Source organism: Lates calcarifer, linkage group LG17 (assembly GCF_001640805.2).
Source record: "Lates calcarifer isolate ASB-BC8 linkage group LG17, TLL_Latcal_v3, whole genome shotgun sequence".
NCBI classification, from domain to species: domain Eukaryota; kingdom Metazoa; phylum Chordata; class Actinopteri; family Centropomidae; genus Lates; species Lates calcarifer.
Window position 1 is genome coordinate 9438299 of NC_066849.1, and position 25676 is coordinate 9463974.

The 25676-nt window shown below is 40.5% G+C and overlaps 2 protein-coding genes across 2 annotated transcripts; both read left to right on the plus strand.

Annotated features, from left to right (window-relative positions):
- The first annotated feature begins 789 nt into the window (after window positions 1–789).
- On the plus strand, window positions 790–6775 carry creb3l3a (cAMP responsive element binding protein 3-like 3a). The gene is given in 12 exon segments (XM_018667322.2): window positions 790–966; window positions 1379–1495; window positions 1687–1930; window positions 2446–2579; window positions 3561–3671; window positions 3773–3787; window positions 3789–3880; window positions 4451–4519; window positions 4722–4806; window positions 5257–5350; window positions 5995–6206; window positions 6208–6775. Coding segments are annotated over 12 exon segments (1299 nt in total). The 5' UTR covers window positions 790–945; the 3' UTR covers window positions 6313–6775.
- A 10150-nt stretch (window positions 6776–16925) lies between these two features.
- Window positions 16926–18968, plus strand: rxfp3.2b (relaxin family peptide receptor 3.2b). Its single transcript, XM_018667249.2, has one exon. It carries the CDS (start codon window positions 17202–17204, stop codon window positions 18402–18404), a length of 1203 nt encoding a protein of 400 aa, XP_018522765.1. The 5' UTR covers window positions 16926–17201; the 3' UTR covers window positions 18405–18968.
- Window positions 18969–25676: the final 6708 nt, after the last annotated feature.

A 25676-nucleotide genomic window follows, 5' to 3' on the forward strand; every position in this document is an offset into this window, starting at 1 on the left:
TGGATATTTCTCTGCTCTCGGCACTCCTCTACAATGAATTAATTAGTACATAAACTTGGTGAGGTACACTGTAGATTATGAGGCTTGGATGAAAAAAAATTATAAATTAGACCCTCAAACAAATCATGTAGATTATAAAGAGACGATGCAAATTGATTCAGTGTAATTATGTTTTCAACCATTAATTTGCAGTACATTCATATTTTTAAGCCCCCTTAAAGGCTGATTGGAGCTATAAGAGGCTCCAGGCTGCTTCGTATTATTCCTTCTTATTATTTAAGTGAATTATTAAATTCATTGAATTATTAAAAATCCTGTTTCCCCAAAACTGTCATAACACACAAATTAAACATACAAACTATTATTTATTTATCTACCTTAAGAAATAACTAAATGTAACTTTTTTTTTCAGTTAACCAATATATTTTGATATATGTACATAATGACTGTTACAGCTTCTGAGTCTATGATATTTTTGAAACCATTGTTGTTGACTTTTGTTTTCTAGAGCCTGGTCATTGTATGTTCATTGTGTTATGAATATGTGCCAGAGGTCAGAGCTATCCTTATGTCAATATGCTATCAAAAAAATAAAAGGAAAAAAAACAACAGACTTTGACCTTTCTGATGCTTTACATCTCACTGGAGACTTCTTGTCCTCCGTCTGCAGATAGACCAACTTGTGAAGTACCTTAGTTGTGTACCCCTGGCTACCAATCAGATTAGATCACATCTTCTTAGCCAATGGGGACAAAGCAAGCTAGTTGGCTGGGTGTGTTGAGTTGGAGTTTAAACTTTGGACCCAAGAGGAAGAGCTGTGAGATACAGTGGAGTCTCTTTAGGAACAGAGACAAAGCTACTGCACAACAAAGTAAATCGGATAATTTTGCTGGATCTTTAGTGTCTCGTGGGCTTCTCTGGCGTGCCACACAAACAGGAGGAATTATGGAACTCTACCCAGATCAGGTGAGTAAATTAATATAGTCTTTTTATTGCATTTATTTTGCCAGTTGTGGATTATTGGGGCAGTCCCGCAGAGCAAAGTTCAGCCTTGAGAAGAAATTAAAAACTTAAATCTAAATGTTAAATCTACAAACAAATGATTTTAGAATTACATTAAGAAAGCATAATTATTAGTAATCATTAGTATTATTCAGTATATTATGAAGTATTATTCATAAAAACTGTCTGATCTACACAGATTAGACGAACATATTGTACAGTACAGTTTGTCGAGGATTGTGGTGAATTGTTACCAGTAAAACAGTCCCCAGCTGTGGTAGTATATGAAACCTTCATAGTCTTGTTGTCTTTGCTTCTGAAAGCAAGAAAGACATAGTCCTGTGTGCCATCATTAAATGTCATGATCTCATCTCAGGGATGTGATGGCATTGAGCTGCTTGACTGGCTGTTTGATCAAAACGATGGAATTCTCCGTCATGAAGAAACAGAACACCATGGCAACCATCACACCTGGCCAGTCCAGGACCCAAATGTGCGTGAGGCTGTGAGATCTCTAATGTCACTCACACATGCTGCAAATAATTGTTTGCCTTCTTTCCACTGTATAGTTCATCCTTGGTATACTCTGTAGGTCTTTGTTTTTTAAAGACTGTCCCATCTCTCACTGTGTTTTCGTCTCACACAGACAGACTAATGATAGCTTTTAAGGTTTTTGCCCAGCAGATGCTGCAGCCACCTGGACAGGCAGACGATGACTTCCTCAATGCCTTGCTAAGTGGGAGTGATTCTGTGTCAGGCTCTCCTCTCTGGTCCCCATCTCCCAGCGACAGCGGGATCAGTGAGGACCCTCCCTCAGACCAGATGGACAGTCCACAACGCCCTGAGAGCCCTCCCGGGGATGCTCAGTACTTCAGTAAGAGGCCACAGACAAAGGCAGCCCTGGAGGCCAACATCTCCATTGACCTCAGTAAGTCACAAATATCCAAGAGAAAAACATTCATGAGGAGACACAATAAAATGTCTAGGGCTGCAACTTACCAACAGTCCAAAACCCAAAGATATTCAGTTTACTTTAATAACATCATCATGTCATTCTGATTACACTGTATTAAATCATGTTTCCAGTCCTCGGTGTGAGCAGAGAATGCTCATTGACAAAATATCACAGTATTTCTGGCTACATTCCTGCACATGAATCCCAATATTACAGAGGATAAAGTAGAATATCATACATTGTTTCAGACTGTGTACATGAGTATTCAAAGTTTCAAAGACATTGACATTAGTGTTAATGAAAAATCAAAGTACACATGTTGGGAACCAAATAAAGTAATTAGCATTCAAGATGTTCAAGCTCCAAATGTCAGGTCTTAATTTTTTGTATTATTGTTTATCACAGAATACAAACAGTGACACTAGCATGTCTTATCGATGTTTGTTTGCATGTGCCTTAAGTGTATTTCTGTGTCTGTGTGGCTACAGATGGCTGGGAACCCGGCTTCCCAGAGGGCAGGACGAGGATTACGCAATATCCTTCAGATTTACATAGACCACAGCTGTCCTCTGGCTTCCCACTAACTGTCAAAGATCTGCTGCTGTCTGGCACGGCAGAGCCGGTAAGTGTATCCTGTTTGTGTTGGGAGTTTGACAGTGCCGGTTTGGGGATGGGACAGTGGCGGTGGGGGTGGGGAGCAGTAGTGTGCAGGGTGTTTGTGTTATCTTTCTTTGGCTGCCTGACTCATGCACAGAACCTGCTGTTTACCTCTTGAGTGAGCTAGAGAGCGAGTGTGTGTGTGTGTGTGTGCTTCGATGAAAACAAGTGGATGAGTACACTCGCTGAAATCATGGATACAGCAAGGGGTGAGGCTTTTAGAAATACAAATACCCCCACCCCCACCCCCTTTTTATGTCATATGCTCAGCAGCACTCTGCTTTGTATTCCTATAGTGACAGAGGGAATAGGCAGGAAAATTTTCTTTAGGGTTTTTTGTATAAGTTAATGTTTTTCTTGAATTTCCACAGTTTGTTATTTCCTTGAGATGTAACCACTTTAAAATGTGAGTTTTTCTGGATGTTTAAGATCACTAAATTGCATTATGTTTGGAGAAAGCTCCATGCTGCACCATATTAAATAATATTTGCCATAATCATTTAATCCCCAAACATAATATCCCCAAAAATGGAGGTCATCAAGTGAATACAGAAGACTGCCACAAGCAGAACAACATGTTTGCACTGCTGGAACTTGTGTTGTGGATTTCAGCACACTCTGAGTATTGATCCCATCTTCGCAGCCCAGTTTAATAAGACGAAGGAGACAGTGGCAGAATGCAACTTAGGCTACCACTTCATAATTGCTTTATGGTAGCCATGAAATGAAAGCGATGAAGGTGGCATGATAGCCTGCACTCATTTAACTACTACCTGTGAAGCTCTAGGGAGAGAGAGAAAGAGAGAGAGAGAGAGAGAGAGAAAGAGAGGGGGAGGGTTGGTGGAGAGGAGAGAGAGGGAGGAGGAAGAGCTGTGGGGGCCAGGGAGAAAAATTAATCAAACAGCAGCGATGATGTTAAATATTAGTATTCATATCTCACCGCCAGCTCCCACAGCCATCCCAACAGACTATTCAAGAGCTGATTCTCAATGAAGATGAGAAGAAGCTCTTAGCAAAGGAGGGGGTGACTCTACCCAGCCAGCTACCTCTCACAAAGGTAAATTGCCATCGATACCTTAACAATGAAAACAGTAATGAGCTCCCTGAGTTTATCCCACAGAGGATCCAAATAAAAATTCTCCCTTCTCTGTCAATCAGTATGAAGAAAGGATTCCTGAAGAAAATTCGCAGAAAGATTCGCAATAAGCAGTCCGCCCAGGAGAGCAGGAAGAAGAAGAAGGAGTATATTGATGGACTGGAGAGCAGGTAATAATCTCATTTATACAAGAGTAACAAGCGAAATGATGAGTTTTTGCAAATTAACCGCATTTTCAATATGCTTTCCATTACTGATAACCATTTTCCAAGGAACACTGCAAATGAACTGATTGTCTCCCTGTTGTACCCTCAAGGCAGCCCTCAGTCACTTTAATTCAGTACATTATGAAAGTCACCTTGTGGCATCCTGATGGGCCAGCCATGCCACAGAACTGTAACTCAGTGGATTTGATTAATTTGCATCAAATATATAATTCATTTAATCATCAGTTTTTTGTCAAAATTACCGTATGTTGGAATAGTATGACATGTATTTGTGAGTGAGGAATGTTTTGAGAGTCAGTCTGTTGAACAGGTGGGAAATTAATTTAAAACATATGGTTATGGGCGCTTTGGATTTTCCTGAGCTGGCAGCACTCACTTGGCTTTAAATTCTACATGAATGAAAAGTTTTACTCACTGTTTTTCAGCATTAAAAACAAATGAGATAATTCTATTTTTCGTCTGTGAGGGATTTCACCTTATCCTTCTCTGCCTCCCGTGCATTATCTCCTCCAGGATGGCTGCCTGCAACGCACACAACCAGGAGCTGCAGAGGAAAGTGTCACAGCTGGAGAAATGCAACATGTGAGTGATTTTAAAATAGAACTTCTCTTTTCATTTAATTCCTCTCTAATCTCCTGGCGATGTTTGTTATGACATGCCTTTGCTCAGATATTGCCTTGCCCTCTTGTTCAGCAAGACCCTTTTTTAATCCAATTATTTTTGTCTTTTCCTTTATTTCTTACTTTTTTGTCTTTGTGTTTGCTTTTTTCCCTCCATTTCGCAGGTCACTAATGGAACAGTTGCGCAGGCTGCAGGCTCTGGTCATGAATACATCTAACAAGCCAGCCCAGACTGGCACATGTGTACTGGTACGGACCCTCTGTATTTGTGCCAAATGGATAAACAAACCACCAGGCCTGTCGTTTAAAAAATCACCCTCACATCAAACCAAACAGCAACAACTGCTAACAGCTGCATTAGCCACTGATAGAGGCCTATCTGTGTACACAATGGAAGAGACGTCACAAAAAGGCACAGTCCCTATAAAGAACAGAGGCCATTTATTGCCTTTGATCAAGCGCAAGACCCAAGGCAACATGAGTGGACCACCTTGCTCCACAGTGAAATTACTTACATTGCAGTCTGAGAGCATATTCACAGAAGGAGCATACAAGCCAGCAGCCATACAAAATTTCCAACTTTCTTTGACTTGAATGCAGTAAGAATTATATATTTTCCATCTATTCCTATCATCCTTTTTCTGACTCTCTTTTTCTCTGTGTCCCGCATTTGCTTCTTTTTAATCATCACATTCTTAGGTGCTTCTGCTGTCCTTCTCCCTCATCCTGTTCCCCAGCCTGAAGCCCTTCTCCGACACCAAGGTTAGCCAAGGAGACTTCAGTCCAGTGAGAGGTGAGCATCCCTCAGCGCTGAATAGATGTGTGTGCCCGCCCCAGCCATCTAATCCAGACCCTCTCCGTCACATCTGAGGAGCTTGTTAGAACTACAGTCTCACCCACAGCTGGAAAGGCTCTCACCTGCAGAGCCTCGCAGCCTGCTCTGGCTGTCTAAGGATTTGCTGTCAACTTAAAAACTTAAAAGATTAGAGCCAGTGCACAGGGAACCAAGGCCATGTATTATCATTACTAAGCTATTGCTCTGTCAGCAGCTTTTGATGAATTACCACTAATCATTGCATTATTATCAAATTTATTGGCACAAACTCACAAAATATCAATTTTTAATCATAAGGTAAGATGAGGATTTGCACAGCAGCAAGATGGAATTTGTTATTTGGCTGTTATTTGACAGCCTTGGAAAAACAATCGATTCTGCACTTTCCCTAGTACTAAAGGCTTTCTAACATGTTTTTAAAGGCTTAGAGTCGTAAATGTGTTTGAATGTAATGTATTCACAAGGGAGTGAATGTGTGCAAGCACAATGACACACTCTTGCTTACCACAGCGCCAGCTTAGAAAAACAATAATAAGCCAAGCTGTGTGCCCACAGAGTCTTGTACTTGCTTATCTTCTTTTCAATGTCTCTTTCTCACACAGTCCAGTCACGGTCCCTGCAGAACCTCCAGGCTTCCCGTGTGCTGCATGTCATTGACGACCCGTTCCCTGCTGAGGACGAGTCAGAGCCTCTACACCGGCATTTCCCGGGAGACCAGAGGCTGGAAGACATCACGGCACTGATGGGGAAGCTGAAAGTGAACCAAGAGCAGACCAGTTTGGATGCTGTGTCTCTGAACGGAAGCCAGGAGGAAGGAAATCAGCCATTTCCACGTAGACCCAATTACTGGGCACATAGCCACTGTGACCTTGGATCCCCGCCGCTCTGCCAAGCTGCGACCACATGCTGACGACATGTAAGAGAAATGAAGAAATTATCCCCACGTGAATTCCCAATATTGTCCTCCTAATGGTAGAGAAGGGAATTATCTGGAGCTGCTGTTTGCACAGACAGGGGAATTAGGTTTTAATCATTCCTGTTTTGTCTTTGATATGTATTCAGTCTGTATGTCTTTGCCTTTTTTGTGATACTATTTTATATCAGTATATGAATTGAATCTTACACTGAACTTGCCTGTTAAGATAAACTGTGTATCCTTTGCTGCCCTGGCTTTGATAAAACACCAGTGTAAATGAGTGTGTTCAAGACTGTCAAAAACTGGATAAATAGAGCTGTGATGATGTGTATAGTTTTGATCTCAACGGAGTAATTTAAAAAACGTTAAAGGATTTTGAAAGCATGTTTTCACTGAATAATTGATTGGAACTTTTTGGATTCACTCATGGATAAAACCGCCTCAAAATAAAAGACATCAAAACGAGATCAGTGGGATCAAAACACAGTGGATTCATTTTTTTCAGTGAAGTTATTAGAGCGTTAATAATTAAAAAGTGACTCAAAGCACGAGGTGCAACATTGCCCTTGACACTGCTGTTGCAAAAGATGTGATGTCATAAAAAGACGTGATCCAATGTATTGGCAAGACATCTCAGTACTCACTGTGTCTGGCTCATCTGTACAGACCACACAGTCATGAGATGAAAGCGTCTGTAACCTTGTTGCCACTTGGCCCTGAATTTCATCTAACATTTAAGGTCCGTCTTGTCCAGGATGACATTTTCTGTGGACTTAACTTCAAGGGAGAACTGGAGATTCAGTTCTGTGACTGAATGATCCCCTGAATGTCCCCCTGTGGAAATTTATCCCAAAAGAGGAGGACTTTATAAAAAAATATTGCAACACCCCTGACACATGGCATTTTAATAAAATTCTTTGAAGTTACAGAAAATTATCTTTGTGACCTTTTGTTCAGGCAGGCAAAATAATTCAAAATCAGCAGTTTTAATTGAACCTTATACAACAGATTGATTTTTAAAAGAATTCTTTTCTTTAAGTTCTCTTAAACTTTTCTTTTACCCCTTTGTAAAGCTGGCACATCCAGACTACAGTAAGCTGTCAGGCATCACTGGGCTGTCTGTAGCTAACCAAATCATTTTTCAGCTGATAATTGGCTGAAGCTGTTGCAGTGTCTTGAAGTGAAACATGAATAAGTGCAACAACTTCACGTCATGAACCAGTCAGTCTTACTTGGCGTTAGTTCTTCGAAATAGGCATGTTTGGATTCTGAAGGCTTCAACAAAACTACTTCTCAGCATCAACAGCATCTGACAATTTCTGTTTCCCAAACTGTCTCTGACTCTGACAATCATGCCAGCTTCACACTGCAACTGGCCAGATGTGCTGAGGTAAACAACGTAAACTTTGAGTTTACAGACTTGCCAGCTATATGGGGTGGCACTTAGACACTGAAGTGGTTTGAGCTAAATGCCAATGTCAGCATGCTAATTTACTCCCTGTGAAAATACTGACATCTTCATGTTTAGGAAGTACAATGTTAGCCATCCTAACTGTGTTAGTTTAGCATGTTAGCATGTTAATATTAGCTACTCAGCAGTAACACAAAGTTCAGCTGAGGCTGATCAGAATATCAATAGTTCTGCAGGTATCTGATTATAAGCCAAAATATTGGACAAATTGAAATTTTGATCTGCTGATGGCAGTAGATGAAAAGTCAGATGTTTACAGAAATTATGATGGAATTATTTGAATTAATCCTGAACGTGAGATGAATGTTTGAATCAACTTTAATGGCAATCCATCCAATAGTTATTGGGCTATCTCCATCTGGACTAAAGTGAACATCATGTGATTCATATCACATTGCAGCCACACTTCTAGCATGACTAAAAATTATGCATTCTTTTTGTTACTTTTCATGTGAGTGCAACAGTATGAGTGCCTCCAAGGACAGATTGTTGTTCATTACATCTATAAACACTGTTGCCTCTGGACATGGTTGGAACACTCTTTGCATAAACTAGCTTGTTTTGAGCATACTCCTATCTTAAGTCACAGCTGTTGATATTTATCTGTTAATAGTTTAACTTTTGTGGTTTCACAGATAGTATTAAGTCAGATTCACCCAACATCACATTTTGGACATAGTTTTCTCACATTTCTTTTACTTAAATGTGAGATTAATGAGGGAATTATTCTTTGTAGCTGGAGGCTTTCTTTCCTCCAATCACTGCAAAACTGATTAATTGTCACCTTTCAATTTATTAATGGATGACTTTGCTCTAGGCTTGTCCTAAGTTTTTGATTCACATGCTAATTAGTATCAGTCTGTAGCGGAGGGGACAGTGTGTTGTGTAATACTACCAATTCAAAGTAGATAATACCACAATTTAAATCTCAGTGTTAACATCAGCAGTTATGCTATATGAAAGTAATAAGTGCAATATATGCCTTTTATAAACTCACAATATGTTTGGTCTCCTTGTGCATTGGTGAGGTATCATTTGGTTGACCTGTCATCTCTCTGTCTATCATCTCCATCTGTCCCCTGTTCTCTTTTACCTGATTCTGTCTTGCTTGGTCTTTAATCAGGGTGAAAGTCTCTTGACCATCAGTGTCCCTAATCAGCAGCTTAACCCGTCTCTTTGATTGGCCAAATCCCTGTGGAGCCGGGAGACCTCTACACATAGATCGGCCCCCACTGAGTTTGGTTAGCCAAAAGGGAATAATGGGAAGTTGGAGTGAGTGAATCAAAGAATGCCCTCATCTTCTTCTTCTTTTTTTAATCTACAAATGAGTTTTTTCTTTCAAAGTGTGCTTCTGACCCAGATAAACTCACTGTGCTACTTGTTTGATGGAAGATTCCTGAGCACCTCCAAACTTTCTCATTAATAAAATTGTTTTTCCAATTTCAGAGAAAGAGAGAGGAGGGGGGGGAATTAAAACACCTGGCCACATACCCAAGCTTGAGAGCTCAGAGTTTAATCAATATCTTACACCTTTAGAGAAGTGCAAGAGTGATTAAAGTTTTACATTTTACTTCTTTGGTCTTTTTTTTCCTTGTTTTTTTAGGCAGCATGCCATGTGCTTTTTTTTTTTGCTGCAGTGCTAACTTGAAAAATGTGTTGAGCTAATAGGACTCCAGTGGAAGATTTTTGAATATCAAGAAAAATTTAAAAGTGGAAATTTTTCTATGCATGCTGAACTATATCATGTATTATCCAATTACTCTGTTATAAAGAAATATATGGGATGTATGAAATCATCATGTCAATATACCTGAAGGATAAGACAAGATTGTATAATGTAGCTTATACTTGCCTCCAGTTGAGCTCTCTGTTAATGAATTAGATTAACATTTGATCACCTTACTGCAGATCTGGTATTAACTGCTGCCCATTTTTCTGCAGCCTCTTAATGCCACCTATTTCCATCTTTACTATACACTGTAAGCTGTCCAAATATCAGCTGCGGGCAGCTTCTCTGACTCTTGACCCAAGGCACACATCAACACAGGAAATTATCAGTGACATTGCCCCATATAGATTAACTGCCTGATAATGAAGGTCTCTATGAATTACATTTACTGGTGAAACTAGAGGGCTAAACGTGTTTCATTTTTGTGGATTCTTAGAAAGTGTTGCTCTAATACACATTATTTATACAAATAGTTAGCATAATCTGTTATATACCAGTTTACAGTGAGGGAGTATTACCCAACACGAGTGACTAATCTGTGAATCAGAATGAATCCATATATGAGTTAATTGAATATGCAGACATCAGACATTGGTGCGGCTTGACACAAATAAGGAAATGACTCATACTCCGGATGCCATCAGGTTGTAGTAGTGACTTAATATCTTAGCACATGATGATTTGTCATTAATGAATTTTGAAAAGAAGAAAATTGAATTAAGGTATGAATTAAGTAGGGGGAGTAAAGGGGCATAAGTTCAGTTCCCAAGGCACAAAAATGGATTGGCTAATGTGGACACAGATAATCGACTAAATACATTTTTCAGGCCACTGTCAACAATGATGGAAATTTGCTTTTGGCTTTTCCCAAATTCATAATACATAACTGTTATACAGCACAAATCAAGCAGACAATGTATGAAAAAAAAATTACATACATTACATACATGTTACACTGTATTTTGGGCCAAAAACTGCAATCTTCTATTTTCATCATACACAGTCCGGGTGTCTGCTTGCTAAATTCCACTTTGCTAGCACATAGCTGCATAGTTATTGTGTACAGCTTAATCAGGGTAAAGGGCAAACTTCTCCAGGCAGACAATTTGTGGGCTCATTTGAAACCATCAGTTAAAACAGTAAAATCAAAACGAATTAATTGTTTTCTGCTTATTTGAGTAAATTAATAGGATTGCACTCTGGAAATGACATCAATTAACTTTGGTACTTAATTCATATAAATTAATGTGTCTGTAACTGTATAATTTGTTTATTTAGCCTTATTTTACCATTTTAATAAAGTTTGCATGAGTCAGATTTTCACCCACAGCTGAGAAGAACCTCGAGAGAGTATACTGTGATGAGCACAATATACAGTTCTTGCTTGTTTGGCTGTTAAAATTACTGTGATGCAATTTTGTAAGCTGTGTAAACAGACAGGCATTGGCCAAACAGGCTTTCAGTTTTACCCTGACAGAAAGACAAATTTACTTTCAGTAAAGACACAAATCCAAAGATGAACCAAAACCAAGTTATCACTAAATAAATAAAATCACAACTGAACCAACAGAAATTGTGGCAGAAATATCATCAGCAATGTAGCATTTCTGGAGGTCTCCACAGACAGTTATTGCAGCTGTTTTTTTTGCCAAAGCAGATAAAATTATCCTTGACAGCACGTTTTTGCCAAGGCATGGATTGTAGCCTAAGAAAAACAACACTTAGTCGATGCACAAGCTCATACTGGTCTGGATGGATAATTGTAAACAAACTCTGGAGGCACAGACAGTCTGAAAATATCTGAAAGTCACTACAATTACCTTTGCCTCTGATCACACTGTCAGACCTGCAGGTTACTGTAAAACAGTAAAAGAGCAGACACCTCACTGTGAGTGGGAAGCATTTTAAATCAGCTTTGGATCCAGTCACCTTATTAAGATGTTTGGATGTAGTAATATGTCATTGGTACACCCTTAGACTTAACTAGGTAATATAAAGTACACAAAATGTATAGCTCTTCCCCTGATGGTTGGTGGAATACATAAATGAATAGTCCTGGATAAAGGCTGATTTGCATCAATATATTTTAAGTTCCCCAGTGCTTTATGGGATTTGGCGGCATTAATGAAATGCAAATCCATGCAGAATGTTCTAATTCAGATTTTGTCTTTTTGTGTTTTACTTCTTGCCATAGTAATATTCTGGTTCTTCACTTAAGCAAGGCAGATGTTAATTTATCACAACACTCAGGACAGCAATTTCTGTGGGAGTTTGAGATTATTCTTGCCCATTTTTGGATCTTCTGTTGAGTAGAGTACTTGGATAGAGGAATTTAGGTTCCCAGGGGTCGAATGACTCAGGACAAACAAATACCCCAGTCCAGTCAGCCCAGATGCAGCAAAATAAAGGTGCATTTGGATAGAGGTTTGGGATGTGGTGGTGAGTGTGAGTCAACACACACCTACGCTCAAAACACACACACACAATGCAAACAAATGAAGGTTTCATTAACCGGGCACCATGTCACCACAGAGTTGGTGGCTCCACTTGGCACTAAAAATGAACACATTTTTTTCTTTTTTTACTTTGTCTTTACAAATGCTAGAGGTACATGTTATCACTGTAATCTCCACAGACAGATGTAATGGCAGCAGCTGGGTCTGGCACTCCATTTCTGATTCTGTGTATTATTAAATGGAATTATGTATTTTGGAAAACAAAAGAAATCTTACCCTCACACGTTCTGAACAACAGACAAAAACAAAGGAGTTTTGTTGTGACTCAGAATTCTGGGACAGAGTCTAAAAAAGCATACATTTAAATTGTTCTCTAGATTAATGTGGAGGTGCCTAGTCATAGGCAAATGTTTGACAGCAGAATTGTGTCCCCAGAGTAAGGCCTACACCAAATATTAGCCTATCAGAGGACAATTTGTTCTTTTTACACTCTGGAATACTAATCAGTCTCAAGGTGATCCTGGCTGTGAGCCTTAGGCCAGCTCTGTGAACCTAAAGCCATACATGAGATGAGATTTTAATGCTATCACGCATACTGTATGTCAGCTAGCATTATCTATGGCTCCTCTGGGACAAGATAGTAAAGTGTTCCTTCACTCAAGGAGACAGTCAGAACCCCAGATGTACATTAAAATTAAAACATATCCATCTAATCATTCTCTCATTTTTTTAATAATTGTGTCACACACACAATGAATAAACAGTCAGAGACAGTCTAATGGGCCAGTTAGACAGGGGTCACTGCAGTATCATCAGTAATAAAACAAAAAAAAGTTGTGTCATTGAGGCACAGCCTCGCTGACAGGTTTCTCACTCGCTGCATTCAAATTTGCATGATCGATCAGGACAGCTTCAACAAACCCCCACCATGGCCCTGACGGTACAGTCATACCCTAACCTCACTTTCATTTCCTTTCAGCAAATAATAAAGCAACACAATGACTGAGACAGTTACCTGTGGTCTTGGTCTTCTTTTCAGTCGTGGCACTCTCCCTCCTGCTGCGCTCCTATCACAGTTTCTGCTCCTTATTACATCTGTCTGGACGACTGAAAGCTTCTGTTCATTTGTTGACAGCATCTCTGACACCATATATATCAAAAATAACAATGACAAGTTGTTGCCTTTGGTCAAGCGCACACTTTTGAAATGAATTAAACTGGTGTTCCCCGCATGAATGAGTTTTGGGAGTTGCTTAAATTAGTGTAGCAGGAGCCCTTCTGGATGAAAGCTCTATTTTATACAACAATTTTATAATAATGGTGAGCAAGGCTGACCACCCTCTCCTTCGGTGAAATCAAGCCTGTCGTTTGTAGTTGTGATTAGCTACATTGCCTGTACTGCTTCATCACCACCACACACCATGACTTCACTCTGCAGTGTATTTGACATGAAGCTCAGAAATATGATTAAAATATGACTCATTGTCATACTGCCAATAGAAGATACATGTATGATGTGTCATGGTCCTCAGAGAGAACTATTACTTGCTTTATCTTTTCAACCTTCTGTTACTAAGCCTTGTTAGCCTGTAACTAAGCCTCCCCGCCACACCCCCCCCACGCACACACATCGTAACTGGGCGGCAGCTGGGGCAAACAACTTAAACTGTAACTTTCCAAAATAAACAATCTGACATTCACACCTACTTCATGCCGAGACTGAACAGCTATGTGGAGGTGAAGAAGTAAGCAGGGTTTGAACTTGCCAGCTATTTCTGTCACTTCCCATGTTTACAACCAAGAGTAACACTACAAATGTCTCTTTAAAGAAATTGTTGGCAAGTATGCACACAATGGAGATAACTGAATTCTTCATATAAATATAACAATATCATCTCCCCCTCTCCATGACGGCAGGCTTCCTTGTGTGGCCACTTGGAACAACTATAAACACTTTTGCCTTCCAGTGATGGCAGACAACATGTTGTACAAACTAGTAGCCCAGTCCTTACTCTGGTTAGTTTATTTTAAGAGCAATTTGGGTGAATTTGATTGTTGGGCCTCCCTCTATCCCATCCTCTTCCAGGACAAAGGTTTAGTCATTGCAGTTTTTCCCAGACTTAACATGGAGCTGTTATGAGAATCTTCTGTTGAATAAAGCACAGAGTCAACGGTTGTCTTTCTGTAGATTTTATTCTTACATTTCCAAACGGACCCACTGCACTCCTCAAGCATGAGAAGCACAATGAGAACCGAGTACAATAGATTATAGGTTGAATGCAAAAGAAACAAGGTTACGTCCAGAGACGAAAAGAAAAACATCTTCTGGAGACTACACAACAGTGTAGCTCTGAGAGAAAGCATCAGAGATTACACAGCTATGCAGCCCTGTACCAGCCCTTGTCCTTCAAAGCAAACAGCTGAACCCAGGTGCCATGGTTGTCCACCATGCAGATTGCCTTTATGTTGCCTGTTGCCTTTATGCACATAGCATAAAAGGTTCAGACAGCACGTTCAATGCATCAAGGTGAACGCCAACTGGAACTGAGCAAATCAGGGCTGCCACTTTTCAGTTGTCACTAAAGTAGCTTGAGAGAGAGAGAGTGCAATCATGTGAGTGTAATGCATTACTCTCTCTCTCTCTCTCTCTCTCTCCATATATATATATTTATATATATATACACACACACACACACACACACACACACACACACACACACATATATATATATATATAGTTTCCATACAGCACCTGGGAGAGTATAGAGGGTTCCTTCTGATTGGCCAAACCAGTCCATTCATATATTGCTGTGCAGAATGTGCAGAAGTAACTTGGCGAACCTGTCGAGTCTGATAGAGGGCTCTGCTTGTGGTTACAGAGCTAAGGCTACAATGCGAAAAACTTAAAAGCACACACAAGAAAGGGCAAAAGCATTTCAGCAATTAGTGATAGCTTTATCCAGATTTTGTCCACAGCTGACTAATAAGTCTTAGTAGATGAAAGTGGTTTAGTATGCAACCTGTGAAATGTCAGGTGCTTAGTAAGCAGCCCGTGCTGACTTATTCTACATCACATTTGATTTGAACGCTTAGAACATTTAACATACTGTCAGTGCTGGCGCATTTGGAGGTTTAAGGATTGTTAAAATGACAAAAACTGGGTCACGACAGATTAATTTTCTTCATCCAGTCATGTCTTTTTAATTTGCTCAAAAACTTGCAGGGAGTCCAAGATATAGTAACCAAGCCAGGGTGACATACCAGTTATATTAGTTGCAGGGTTAGTTTAATGTCTGTGGACAACTAGAGTTTGTTTAAAACTGTTTCTGCCCTTATTCTGAAGTCTACCTGGGCTTTGTCATTGGAAAACATGACAACATCTTCAACAGGTGGCACAGCACATTCCCCAGTTGATGCCAACTGGCAGCCAACGAGCACTGAAGAACAGTGAATGTTTATTATGCATCATGTAATCAAAATTCAAAACTAATGAATTTTGGCAGCACATCATGTAATAGAGGAAGCATGTTATCACAGTTTGGGTGGACAGAAAAGCACAGATGGAGTAGGAAGAATGATAATACTTGTTTTAACAAGCATGACGCAAAGTAAATCAATTGAGAGCCAGAAAAAAAATTATAATTAGTCCATTAGAGGATTTTATTTTAAGAAATCAGTTAAATGTTTGTACTTAATTCCCTGATGACTTAATCTCTACTATGTTTACTTTTAGTGATTTGTGCTCAGTTTTTATTATCTACTCTCCTGAATGCATAAAACAACATGATTATTTGGAGAAAATACAAATCCTCTGTTTTGATATTGTTTTACATATTTAGAACCTAATGGAATTTTACTTGAAATAAACAGTGTCCTACTTATAAATAGGGTAAATAAATAGGCTAAAGTCAGATAATTTGGGACACTTTTTGGTATATTACCATGAAAACCATCTAATACTACTTTAAGTGTTTTCTCTGCTGTGTTTCTGTAAAGAAAACATGTTGCCAAGTACAATACTTCAGAAACTTTGGACCCTCAAGCACATCAAGAACCCCTACTTCACTCCAGTGACTTGTTCAGGTAAAATGGGACAGTCATTGGTGGTTAAAAAGGACGCCAAACAATTCAACTTAATTGAAGGACAATTATATTACCTGTTTTATTTTTTATGGTTTAATCTGTTTTATCAGTTCAGTCATTTATTCACTGTATCATAAATGTACTGGAGTAATGTAATTAAATACATGCAGAACGTGGTGTGACACGTGAGTATGAGCCTGCATGCCTGCAGCAATGACAGATAATTCTGGACTACTGGGGCTGACATGCACTCACTGCATCATCCCTAAAAATGCCCCATTTTAATCTAATGCTTTCAGGTAAAATGGGACAGTCACTCAAAACCCTTTCTCATAAAAAGTAAGGTGTGCTGTGTAAATATTTTATTTTAAACAGTTCATCATACAACCATCTCTTGTGTTACACCCTTACCAAAAGAGAAAATCAACTTGCCCCCATGGCTCACTCTGGTTATCTCAGACCAATTAAAATGATTGTTTCATTTTACGGACATTTGAACACCTTAGATGTTTGGCTGCGAATAATCTAAGAGCCCAAGATATAAAACCTCATGTAGCGCGTTCTTGTTGTGCCCTTGCCCCTTCCCCCGCACCTTCTCATCAGGCAGAGTGAGAAGACTGTTGTAGATGAAGTGAGATGTAAATATCGGAATTCGGCACAGGCGTCCTCTCCACACCTTCACATCTCTTAACCCCCCCCCCGCCCGGGTCCTCGAAAGCTCCGTTTTTAAACCCAAAGCAGCGCTAACATGATTATCTCGAAGGTGCCGGTGTCGTGTCAGAGTACATTAAAGCTTAACCCCTGGCGGACATGCTGGGAGACTTTGATGTAGCTGCGGCTATCAGAGCGTGTACTCATCCTGCTGGTGAGGAGAGGAGCGTCGAGCTCGCGACCCAGCGGCTGGGGCGCGTTCACGTGGAACCTATAAACGGACTTGGCGCGCGGAGCTGTGAGTAGTCGTGGAGAGAGGAGAAGAGGATATAGTCAAAGTGTGGCAGAGGATAGCATCTGTAGCGCTGTGGGAGATAACCTGACACAGATGCAGCGGGGATGCTCAAAATGACATTAGAACAAACTTTTTCCTCTCTTTTTTGTGCCACATAGCCATCCACATTTACTGCCCAAGGTGATATGTGAGCAAGAAGAGTGCAGCCATGCAGCTGAATGAGACTGGAGTTCAAACACTGGCTCCAGAGCCATGTGAGCAGCAAATACTACAGGAGGACAACTCTGGGAACTGCAGCGGAGGTTCCACCAGCAACCTGTCGCTGCACTGCTGGCTCCAGCTCCTCACCAAGGAATCTATCATGGAATTTCAAGGAGACAGCTCCAGTGTGGTGGTGCGTGTGATGATAGCATGTGTCTACTCTATAGTCTGTGCGCTCGGGCTGGTGGGGAACTCACTGGCTCTGTATCTGCTGCACTCACGTTACAGGCAGAAGCAGTCGTCCATCAACTGCTTTGTGATGGGTCTGGCTATCACAGACCTCCAGTTTGTTCTCACTCTGCCTTTCTGGGCAGTGGACACAGCCCTGGACTTCCGCTGGCCATTTGGCCGCGTCATGTGCAAAATCATCAGCTCTGTCACCACCATGAACATGTACGCCAGCGTGTTCTTCCTCACTGCCATGAGCGTGGCGCGCTACTATTCCATCTCCTCTGCGCTCAAGATGCACAGTCGGCGGGCAGCAGCCGCCAGAGCCAAGTGGACAAGCTTGGGCATCTGGGCTGTCTCTCTGCTGGCCACTTTGCCTCATGCCATCTACTCCACCAGCGCCCAGGTGTCAGATGAAGAGCTATGTCTGGTGCGCTTTCCAGACTCAGGCAGCTGGGACCCGCAGCTTCTTTTGGGTCTGTACCAGCTGCAGAAGGTTCTGCTGGGCTTCCTTATTCCTCTGATCATAATCACTGTCTGCTATCTGCTGCTACTCCGCTTGATCCTCACCCGACGCGTGGCAGGCGCAGCGTGCCCAGAGACTGAGCAGGGCCGGCAAAACCGCCGCTCCAAAGTCACCAAATCCATTGTCATCGTGGTCCTGGCCTTCTTTCTGTGCTGGCTTCCCAACCAGGCACTGACTCTGTGGGGAGTGCTCATAAAGTTTGACCTTGTACCCTTCAGCAAGGCTTTCTACAACGCGCAAGCCTACGCTTTTCCCCTGACTGTGTGTTTGGCGCACACCAACAGCTGTCTCAACCCCGTGCTCTACTGCCTGACCCGCAGGGAGTTCAGGGCAGGTCTCAAGGAACTACTACTCCACGCCACTCCGTCCTTCAGGAGGCTGACCCACCTGCTGCGTCGCAAGGCCAAAGTGGCCGAGGCACCACCAGTTCTGGTGCTGGTCCAGATGGATGTCTGACCGGAGGACTCGCTTAGCTGTGACAGAGCAGCTGATGGAAGGAGTGACTGACTCACAAAGTAAATAAGCCAAAAACTGCCTGTAACACTGTTCATCTGGAGCTATTTACCGTGAAGGTGCGTTTATCTCAACCCTGTCAACACAGAAAGTCAACTTTCTCTCTGGCTTTTGAAAGCAACATAATCAGAATGGACCCCCACCACCCCATGAGGGATGTGCCCCACTTTCACTGCGTGCTCCCAGATTCACTCCGCCGCAATTGTTTTTATTCATTATGCAGTGACTTTCCCGCTGTTTATCTCTCTGTTTCTCTCTCTGCCTTTAACAGACAATACTTGTACTGCTCTCTGTTAAACTTTCATGAATATGTATAGATGTGAATCTGAAATGAGCTTTAAATAGTTCCAGCTTTCAGACACAGCTGAGATGAGCTTAGTTAAATACAGCAGACCTCAATTAATTTCAGTCATGAGTGGCATTAACTATTCTTTACACTCACGTAAGGATGAAAACCACCAAGTACAGTGTGTGAGTAATTCACTGATAAAACTCTCTGACTGTCAATTACTGTGGGATTTACTTGATACTTGATACTGATACTGATAAAACAAGTGTAAATTATGACCAAGATGTTTTAGAAAATAGAAAGAAACATGAGCAGGGTATGAGTAACGGGGGAGGTTTCCCAGTGCACTAGACACTTGCTGTGTTTGTGTTTGTTCTATGGTGCAGTTGTGTACACTGTGTGATGCAGTAAAAGCAAAATAGAAAAAAAAATTAAACCTAAATAAGTGATTTAAAACAGTGTATAGAAGTATTTGCTATAGCTAAATACAATAAAAGAGCCAGGTCAGTGAACAGCATATTGGTTCATATTTGTCAAGAACTGAAAAAATGGCAAGGTCAAGTGCTGTATTTTTCTAGGAGCAAAGAATCGTTTTACAGGTGTTTTTGCACATTGTCTTGGTGAAAAGGTTCATGCCTGAAATTGTGACAAAATAGAATGAGAAGAAATCAGCTGGAGGTACAAAAACATAAATCAATTTCCTATCCTTTTTCTGCAGTCAGACGTGGGTAGTTAGTGAGATGAATACTGTCCTTTTGGAAACCTCTAAGGATCAAGAGCTGAGGTGATTCAAACAAGATTTCTACTCCTGCTTTACACTGCTCCCACATGAACTGAGCACATATACTGTATTGTACACACACAAATAGGAAAATGTATGCTTACTGTTTCTCTCTCCCGCTTGCTCTCAGTGACCATATACACACATGCCTGGATGCGCGTTCTGAACAAGTCAGACCGAACAACAATGATGGATAATTTAGAATTCGCATTAAATCTGCAGATTTGTGAGTCTTTTTCTGAAATATACTGAAACCAGGCCATTCATTCATAATAATGAATCATTTCTCGACAGGACAGTCCACTGATGCCTGCACCTGCTGTTCTCTGTCTGTTACATTACACAGCGACGTATGTTGCATTAGCACAAAACCAAGTAAAACCAACGTGATAATGTGATCTGCTGTGAATATGTCGTCTCTATCATTCTATCATGACTGTGACCATAATCATGATCTTTCATATAGGACATGTTGATTTGATGTTTCAGTGGAAAATTGTAGACACTGTAAATAAAATGAAGTAAAGATTCAATTAAAAACCCTCAACTTGAACTATTTGGAGTGATTTGGCCAGGTCAAGTTAGAACAAAGTGCACACAAAGGCATCTGACAATAGATAAATATTCACTCCTCTGCTCTTTTATTAATGGCATTTGATATTCTGATTCAGTGTTTGTATAGCATATCTTCGATCACTGACACCATCAGCAAAGCACTGTGCAAATAATCTATGAACAAAGCTGTTGCTGCCAAAAGTGCTGTTAACAAGAATTGCTGTCAGACGGAAAGAAAAAGCTTTTATAATCCTCCCTGATGTGCTGGGATGAAATGAGAATTAGATTTTCACTTTTACCAGTAACAGGGACTGAAATTATAACCAAGCATCCTCATATTCAAACTTAGAACACCTGAACATAAATACTTTAAGAATAGTGATGTGTATTCAGTTCGTGCAGGGTCTTGTATTATGACCTAATCTGGACACTCAAAACCTACATTAAGACCATAATAATTTCAATTTATGTTGTGTCTGCAGGTTGCATATTCATGAATAAAGTCATGTTCAAATTACCATAAACTAATTGACAAACAGCCAACCTGGAGTCAGGCAACATTCCAGCCAAGAAGTGACTATTGCTTGGTTTGTTTGGCTGTAGGCAAAATATAATTTTTCTGCCATGGTTAGAGCTGCTGTGTGCACTGTACTTGAAGGCCACCTGGTACATACACAATGCACAAAGAGTCAGGAGAGGCGGGTGAACAGGAGCCCAGAACTCATTGTTGCCCCAAGGCCCCTAGAGGGATAATCCAGCCCTGCTGTGAAAATAATTATTTTCAGCAAATACGAGAATTAGTGACTTGTGTAACCTTTAGCCAGTGCAGTCAGAGTACATGTATAATGACCACGTGTGTATCCATGAATTCCTAAAAGCAGAGTCAAACTCAATTTAATGACACATTCAGTGTCACAAAACTCTGAGTCTTGGGGACTCTCAGGAATGTAACACTGAATCATGAATTCTAAACTAACCAGGAATTTTGGTCATTAAAATGTAACTTTAGTTTCTCTTTAATAATGTTGCTCCCTCCTTGGCGTATGAAGACCACAGTCAGTTTATTTAATTTCATCCAGAGTCAGTGACAGACCAGTTTCTCTGGCACAGCGTGAGCAGGTTTTAAAATGTGTATGCCTCACACCATTTCTGATTCTCCATGAAAAATCACTGGTGTTAAACCAGGGGCTTATCTTTAAACACTTGGTCCATTGTTTTCACTCTCAGCTGTGGAGAATCACTTTTTGTAATTACCAATGCCTGCATGACAAATTAGTGGCCTCACCACATGCATCTCATAAACCCTGCTGGGCAGTCTGCGGAAAACAGTTCAGGGTTTGCCTTGTTCCAATGACAACTGGCAGGCCTACTGGCTCAGAGCCAAGTGGCCAGCCATGAAAACTCAGCATGCAAAACTCATAAAACAATAATGAGCAAGTGCCATGTAGAGAAAAACTGTTTATGTGTTATTTGTAAAAGGTCTGCTATCCCCAGACAGCAGACTGAACAAGAGAACAGATTTATATTGATGTAAAGGTCAGTTGTGATGTCCATTTAAAGAAAATAAATGTTTTGTTAAAGTCAAGACCTGAGAGGAAATGGATAAAATACCTCTAAACCTTCGAACAATTAAGTGGGAGAGATACCTGTAGGGCAGGACATGGAGGACTGGCTGACTCACAGAGAAGCCACAGCAGCAGAGAGACTTTGCGCTCTTCTTTTATTACAGTGCTGTCAGGTTTATCTTTTATATTACACTACACTTGAGCTGTAATTCAAAGAGCTGAGTGATTTTCTTGCGCACATCAGAGTCATAGTCACATCAGAGCTCATAACATAGCTAAAAGGGTGATACAGAGTTTCCCCTTCTTGTCTCTTTTTCTTTCTCTACTAAGAGACGAAGCACCACGTCTAGCACATACTGTAGAAGTGTACAGCTGCAACAGGAGATCATGGAGTTTTAGAATCAAGCTAATAGACCTATGAACATACACTTACCTACCATTCATGTCAGACTGTGATCAATACTCCTCCAAGTTCCCCCTGGGACAGGAAGTAGTAGTAGAAGGTTGCACAACACCCTTGGCGCTGACCTTTCTATAAGGCCTAATGATATCCAAATGACGGTCGCACCTCTAGAATATTTAATTGTCCCTCATTAGTGGTACATGTGTGCAGACCCCAGCTGACTTTTTCAAATAGGGATGGGATTATTTACAAGCAGGTGCGACACATAGTGTGTTAATGTCACATAATTTCCATCAAAAGCTCCTGAGGTGAAAGAGACCCCACACGTCTAAATTGATTATCTATACATGTAAGGCAACAAACTGGGCAGCTCCTGAAAGATCTGAGGGGTGGGGGTATTGCCTATGCAGGAAATGCAGGATCCTCATTAGTTGACAATTAAAAACCAGAGCACAAGGTGGTTGTTGTTGAAAATGCCTGAAAATAAAGTCCATGCCTGCAGTCACAGATTTTTCAATTGCTTTGGCTCATTTCTTGAAACAGTGTTGACATTCTCAAAGCTCTATGTGCATTTATCAAAACAGGTTATATGGCGCGGCACAACACCATAGCAAAAGGTTGCGCAGTCCTGACATGCGAAAGGTCAGGACTCACCCAAAACATTTAATTCATGTCAAAATAAGGTTATTGTCTCATATAAAAAGTCTATGCCCTCAAAATGAAAGGTTCCTTTGGCACTGTGTAAACAATAGTGGTCAGAGTGTTTAGATGTTTTCTCAGTATGGCAGTGAACCCCTGGAAATGTGATGTAATCACAAGCAGAGACATTTGGTCTTGAGACTGATGATCGTACACCTTCCTCTACTGGATTCAGGAATGGAGAATATGGTGGAACGAACACCATCACATGGACAGCAAACCACACTAGCACATCAATTGTGGCTCAGTGGCCAACTTTTCACCTTTGGCCAGATTGAAACTGGCCACATCCACAAACATAATGCACAATGCATGTTGGACCTCTCTCAGTGGAATAACATTATTTGCTAAAACCATGTTGCAGATCTCTTGCTCTTGTTGAAGTGCAAAACCTGCTCTTCTGCCACCAGTGCAAGGTAGTCATCTAGTCCAACATGCTGGAATTCACAAATAGATCATATTACTCTATATGTATTGTACTGTAATGTCCTGTCCTGCACTGTGCTGTGTGCCTCATTTATTTCTTACAGCACTGGTTTCTTGACTTTGCATAATTCTGTTATATTGCCACTGGAATACTGTAAAATGAATAATCCCTGTGCACTGTTTGGATAACTGAAGACACTGTAGCACAGTTAACATTAGGGTGCACTACATGGTCAGTTCTATGTCTTTGTACTCCTCCGCCTTTTCCCCTCTGCTGTCTTCCCCTCACTACACCACCACCACAGACCCTTCTTCCTCTTCCTTGAGCAGGCAGTTGCTTCTGTTCAGTATTTACCTGGCAAGGTTCCTCCATGTTCAGAAACTGAAGAGATTCTGTTGTGGTCAAGCACTATACTGTAAATATGGCTGACAAAATCAATACTCATGAATAGCATCTGTCAACTGTCTTGACAGAATATGTGACTGGTTGATGTAAGATGTGATAAACTCCATATTTACTAGTTTGTCCCAATTTAGTAGATCCAAAAATCCATATTAGTGTAAAGCTATTCATATATGTCTGGCGGATTTTGAGAACAACAGGACTATTGTTTTTGTGATGACTTACACAGAAAAGGATTCATGCATGTTTTGGGGAGTACAACTATTTAACTAAGAAGCAACATAATCGGTTTTGATCAGCAAGATATATTGAATTGGCAATTGTGCAAATTGTGGATTAGAGAGTACTTCCTCATTTGCATAGACGTGCTAAAACATTTGCTATTTGTGTAAAAGAATCAGAAATTCAAACCTGCTGTGTACCCAGTGGTTTGGAGGTTTGCACACCATGTTGTTGAAAATATTGAGAATTGTGTGTAGTGTCTGAAGGTCTACATATGTTTCTACTCTCTTAAGAATGTTTGAAATTCTATGTATGTTAACCTTTGGGGTTCATGTTTAGGATAAGAGTCAAGAATGTGGAACCTAAACTAAAAAGGTGAGGGTTTTCTCTCCCTTATCTTCTTTCTTTTGAAAGTGAAGGCATTAAATAAGGTCCAGATGTTTCTTATGAACCATGTAAACAGCCAATGTATATATACTGGTGTTTAGAGCTGTTAGGCAGAGAGATCCATATTGGCTCGGATTCTCTCACAGGCTACTGCAGTGCTTGTCCGATGCTGAACTACTTTGTAATAAACTTCTATATACAAGTAAGTCAGTGTCAGTCACATGTGCCAAAGCAACTCAGAGAAACTGTAATCAGTGTCAGTGTGTGATCAAACACATTATTATTATCATACACATCCAATTTATTTTCCTAATGCTTTGTCTTTTAGTTATAATGATAAACTCCTATCTGTTTATTTAAAATTATAGCCCTTGCTATTTAATTCCTTATTCTCAGGCATTTAACCTAAAGAGCACTTTTAAATGAGAATCTTATTCTTGATAAAATAAAAAAAATAAATGAAAAAATAAAAAAACACACACACACACACACACACACACACTGAAACACACACAGCCACAATTTACTTTGGTTCATAACAAATTAATCATTCAAAGCAGCACATTACTCTTTGTGGGAGTTGTTTTCATATCCAAAATATAGATTTTGTTTGTTGAGCTTTTCAGTGAACTCCTTAGTCATGCCTGTATCTTCAGAAGTCCATTGCTGAATTCAATTTACTCTCCTACAGGAAGAGAATGTGATTGTCTCTGACTGTTAAGAAGCCTCATGAGTGCTGAGCAGTAATACAGAGTTAGTAAGTATTAGAGGCTGACTCTCGCCATCTCTCTCACTCTCTTCCCAGCTTCCAGTCTTGTTGTTATGACTCCACTTGTAACGCACTTGTCACAATTAATTCATGCATTCATTCACTCTCTGCCTGCCTTTTCCATATTATATATATATATATATATATATATATATATATACATATACTTTGTATATATACTGTGTATATGTGTGTGTGTATGTATATAGCCTTTGCCTCCAAGGTAACCTCTGTTACCCTGAAGCCAAGGCTATGGAGCTGCCTGTTGGCGAGTCGTAGGCATCATCTGTCGATCAACTGCAGAACAGAAGAATAAAACTCCACTGCAGGGGCCACTGCATTCACTACACTGGACTTGAAGTGCATAAGAGGATGAATGGAAAACTGCATTTAACACACCCAGTGGTCATTATGAATATGTGGTCATGCCTTTGGTCTCACCACTTCTAATGCTGTTTCCCAGACCCATGTCAGTGATGTGTTCAGTGATGGTGAATAAGTTCTTTATGTATTCTCATCTTCTCCAGGACCAGGCAGGAGCAATCCCAACACGCCCAGGCTGTGGGAGAGACATTCACTTCTTACTTGTTAAATGGCGTGATTCACGTTCTACCAGGTTTTCTGCCTGAGGGTTTTTTGCCCAGTATGCATGGCTCTGACCTGTGATCTAAGTGAGAAAGACTGAGCATTTTTGTGTCTGATTTTAACCAAGAGAA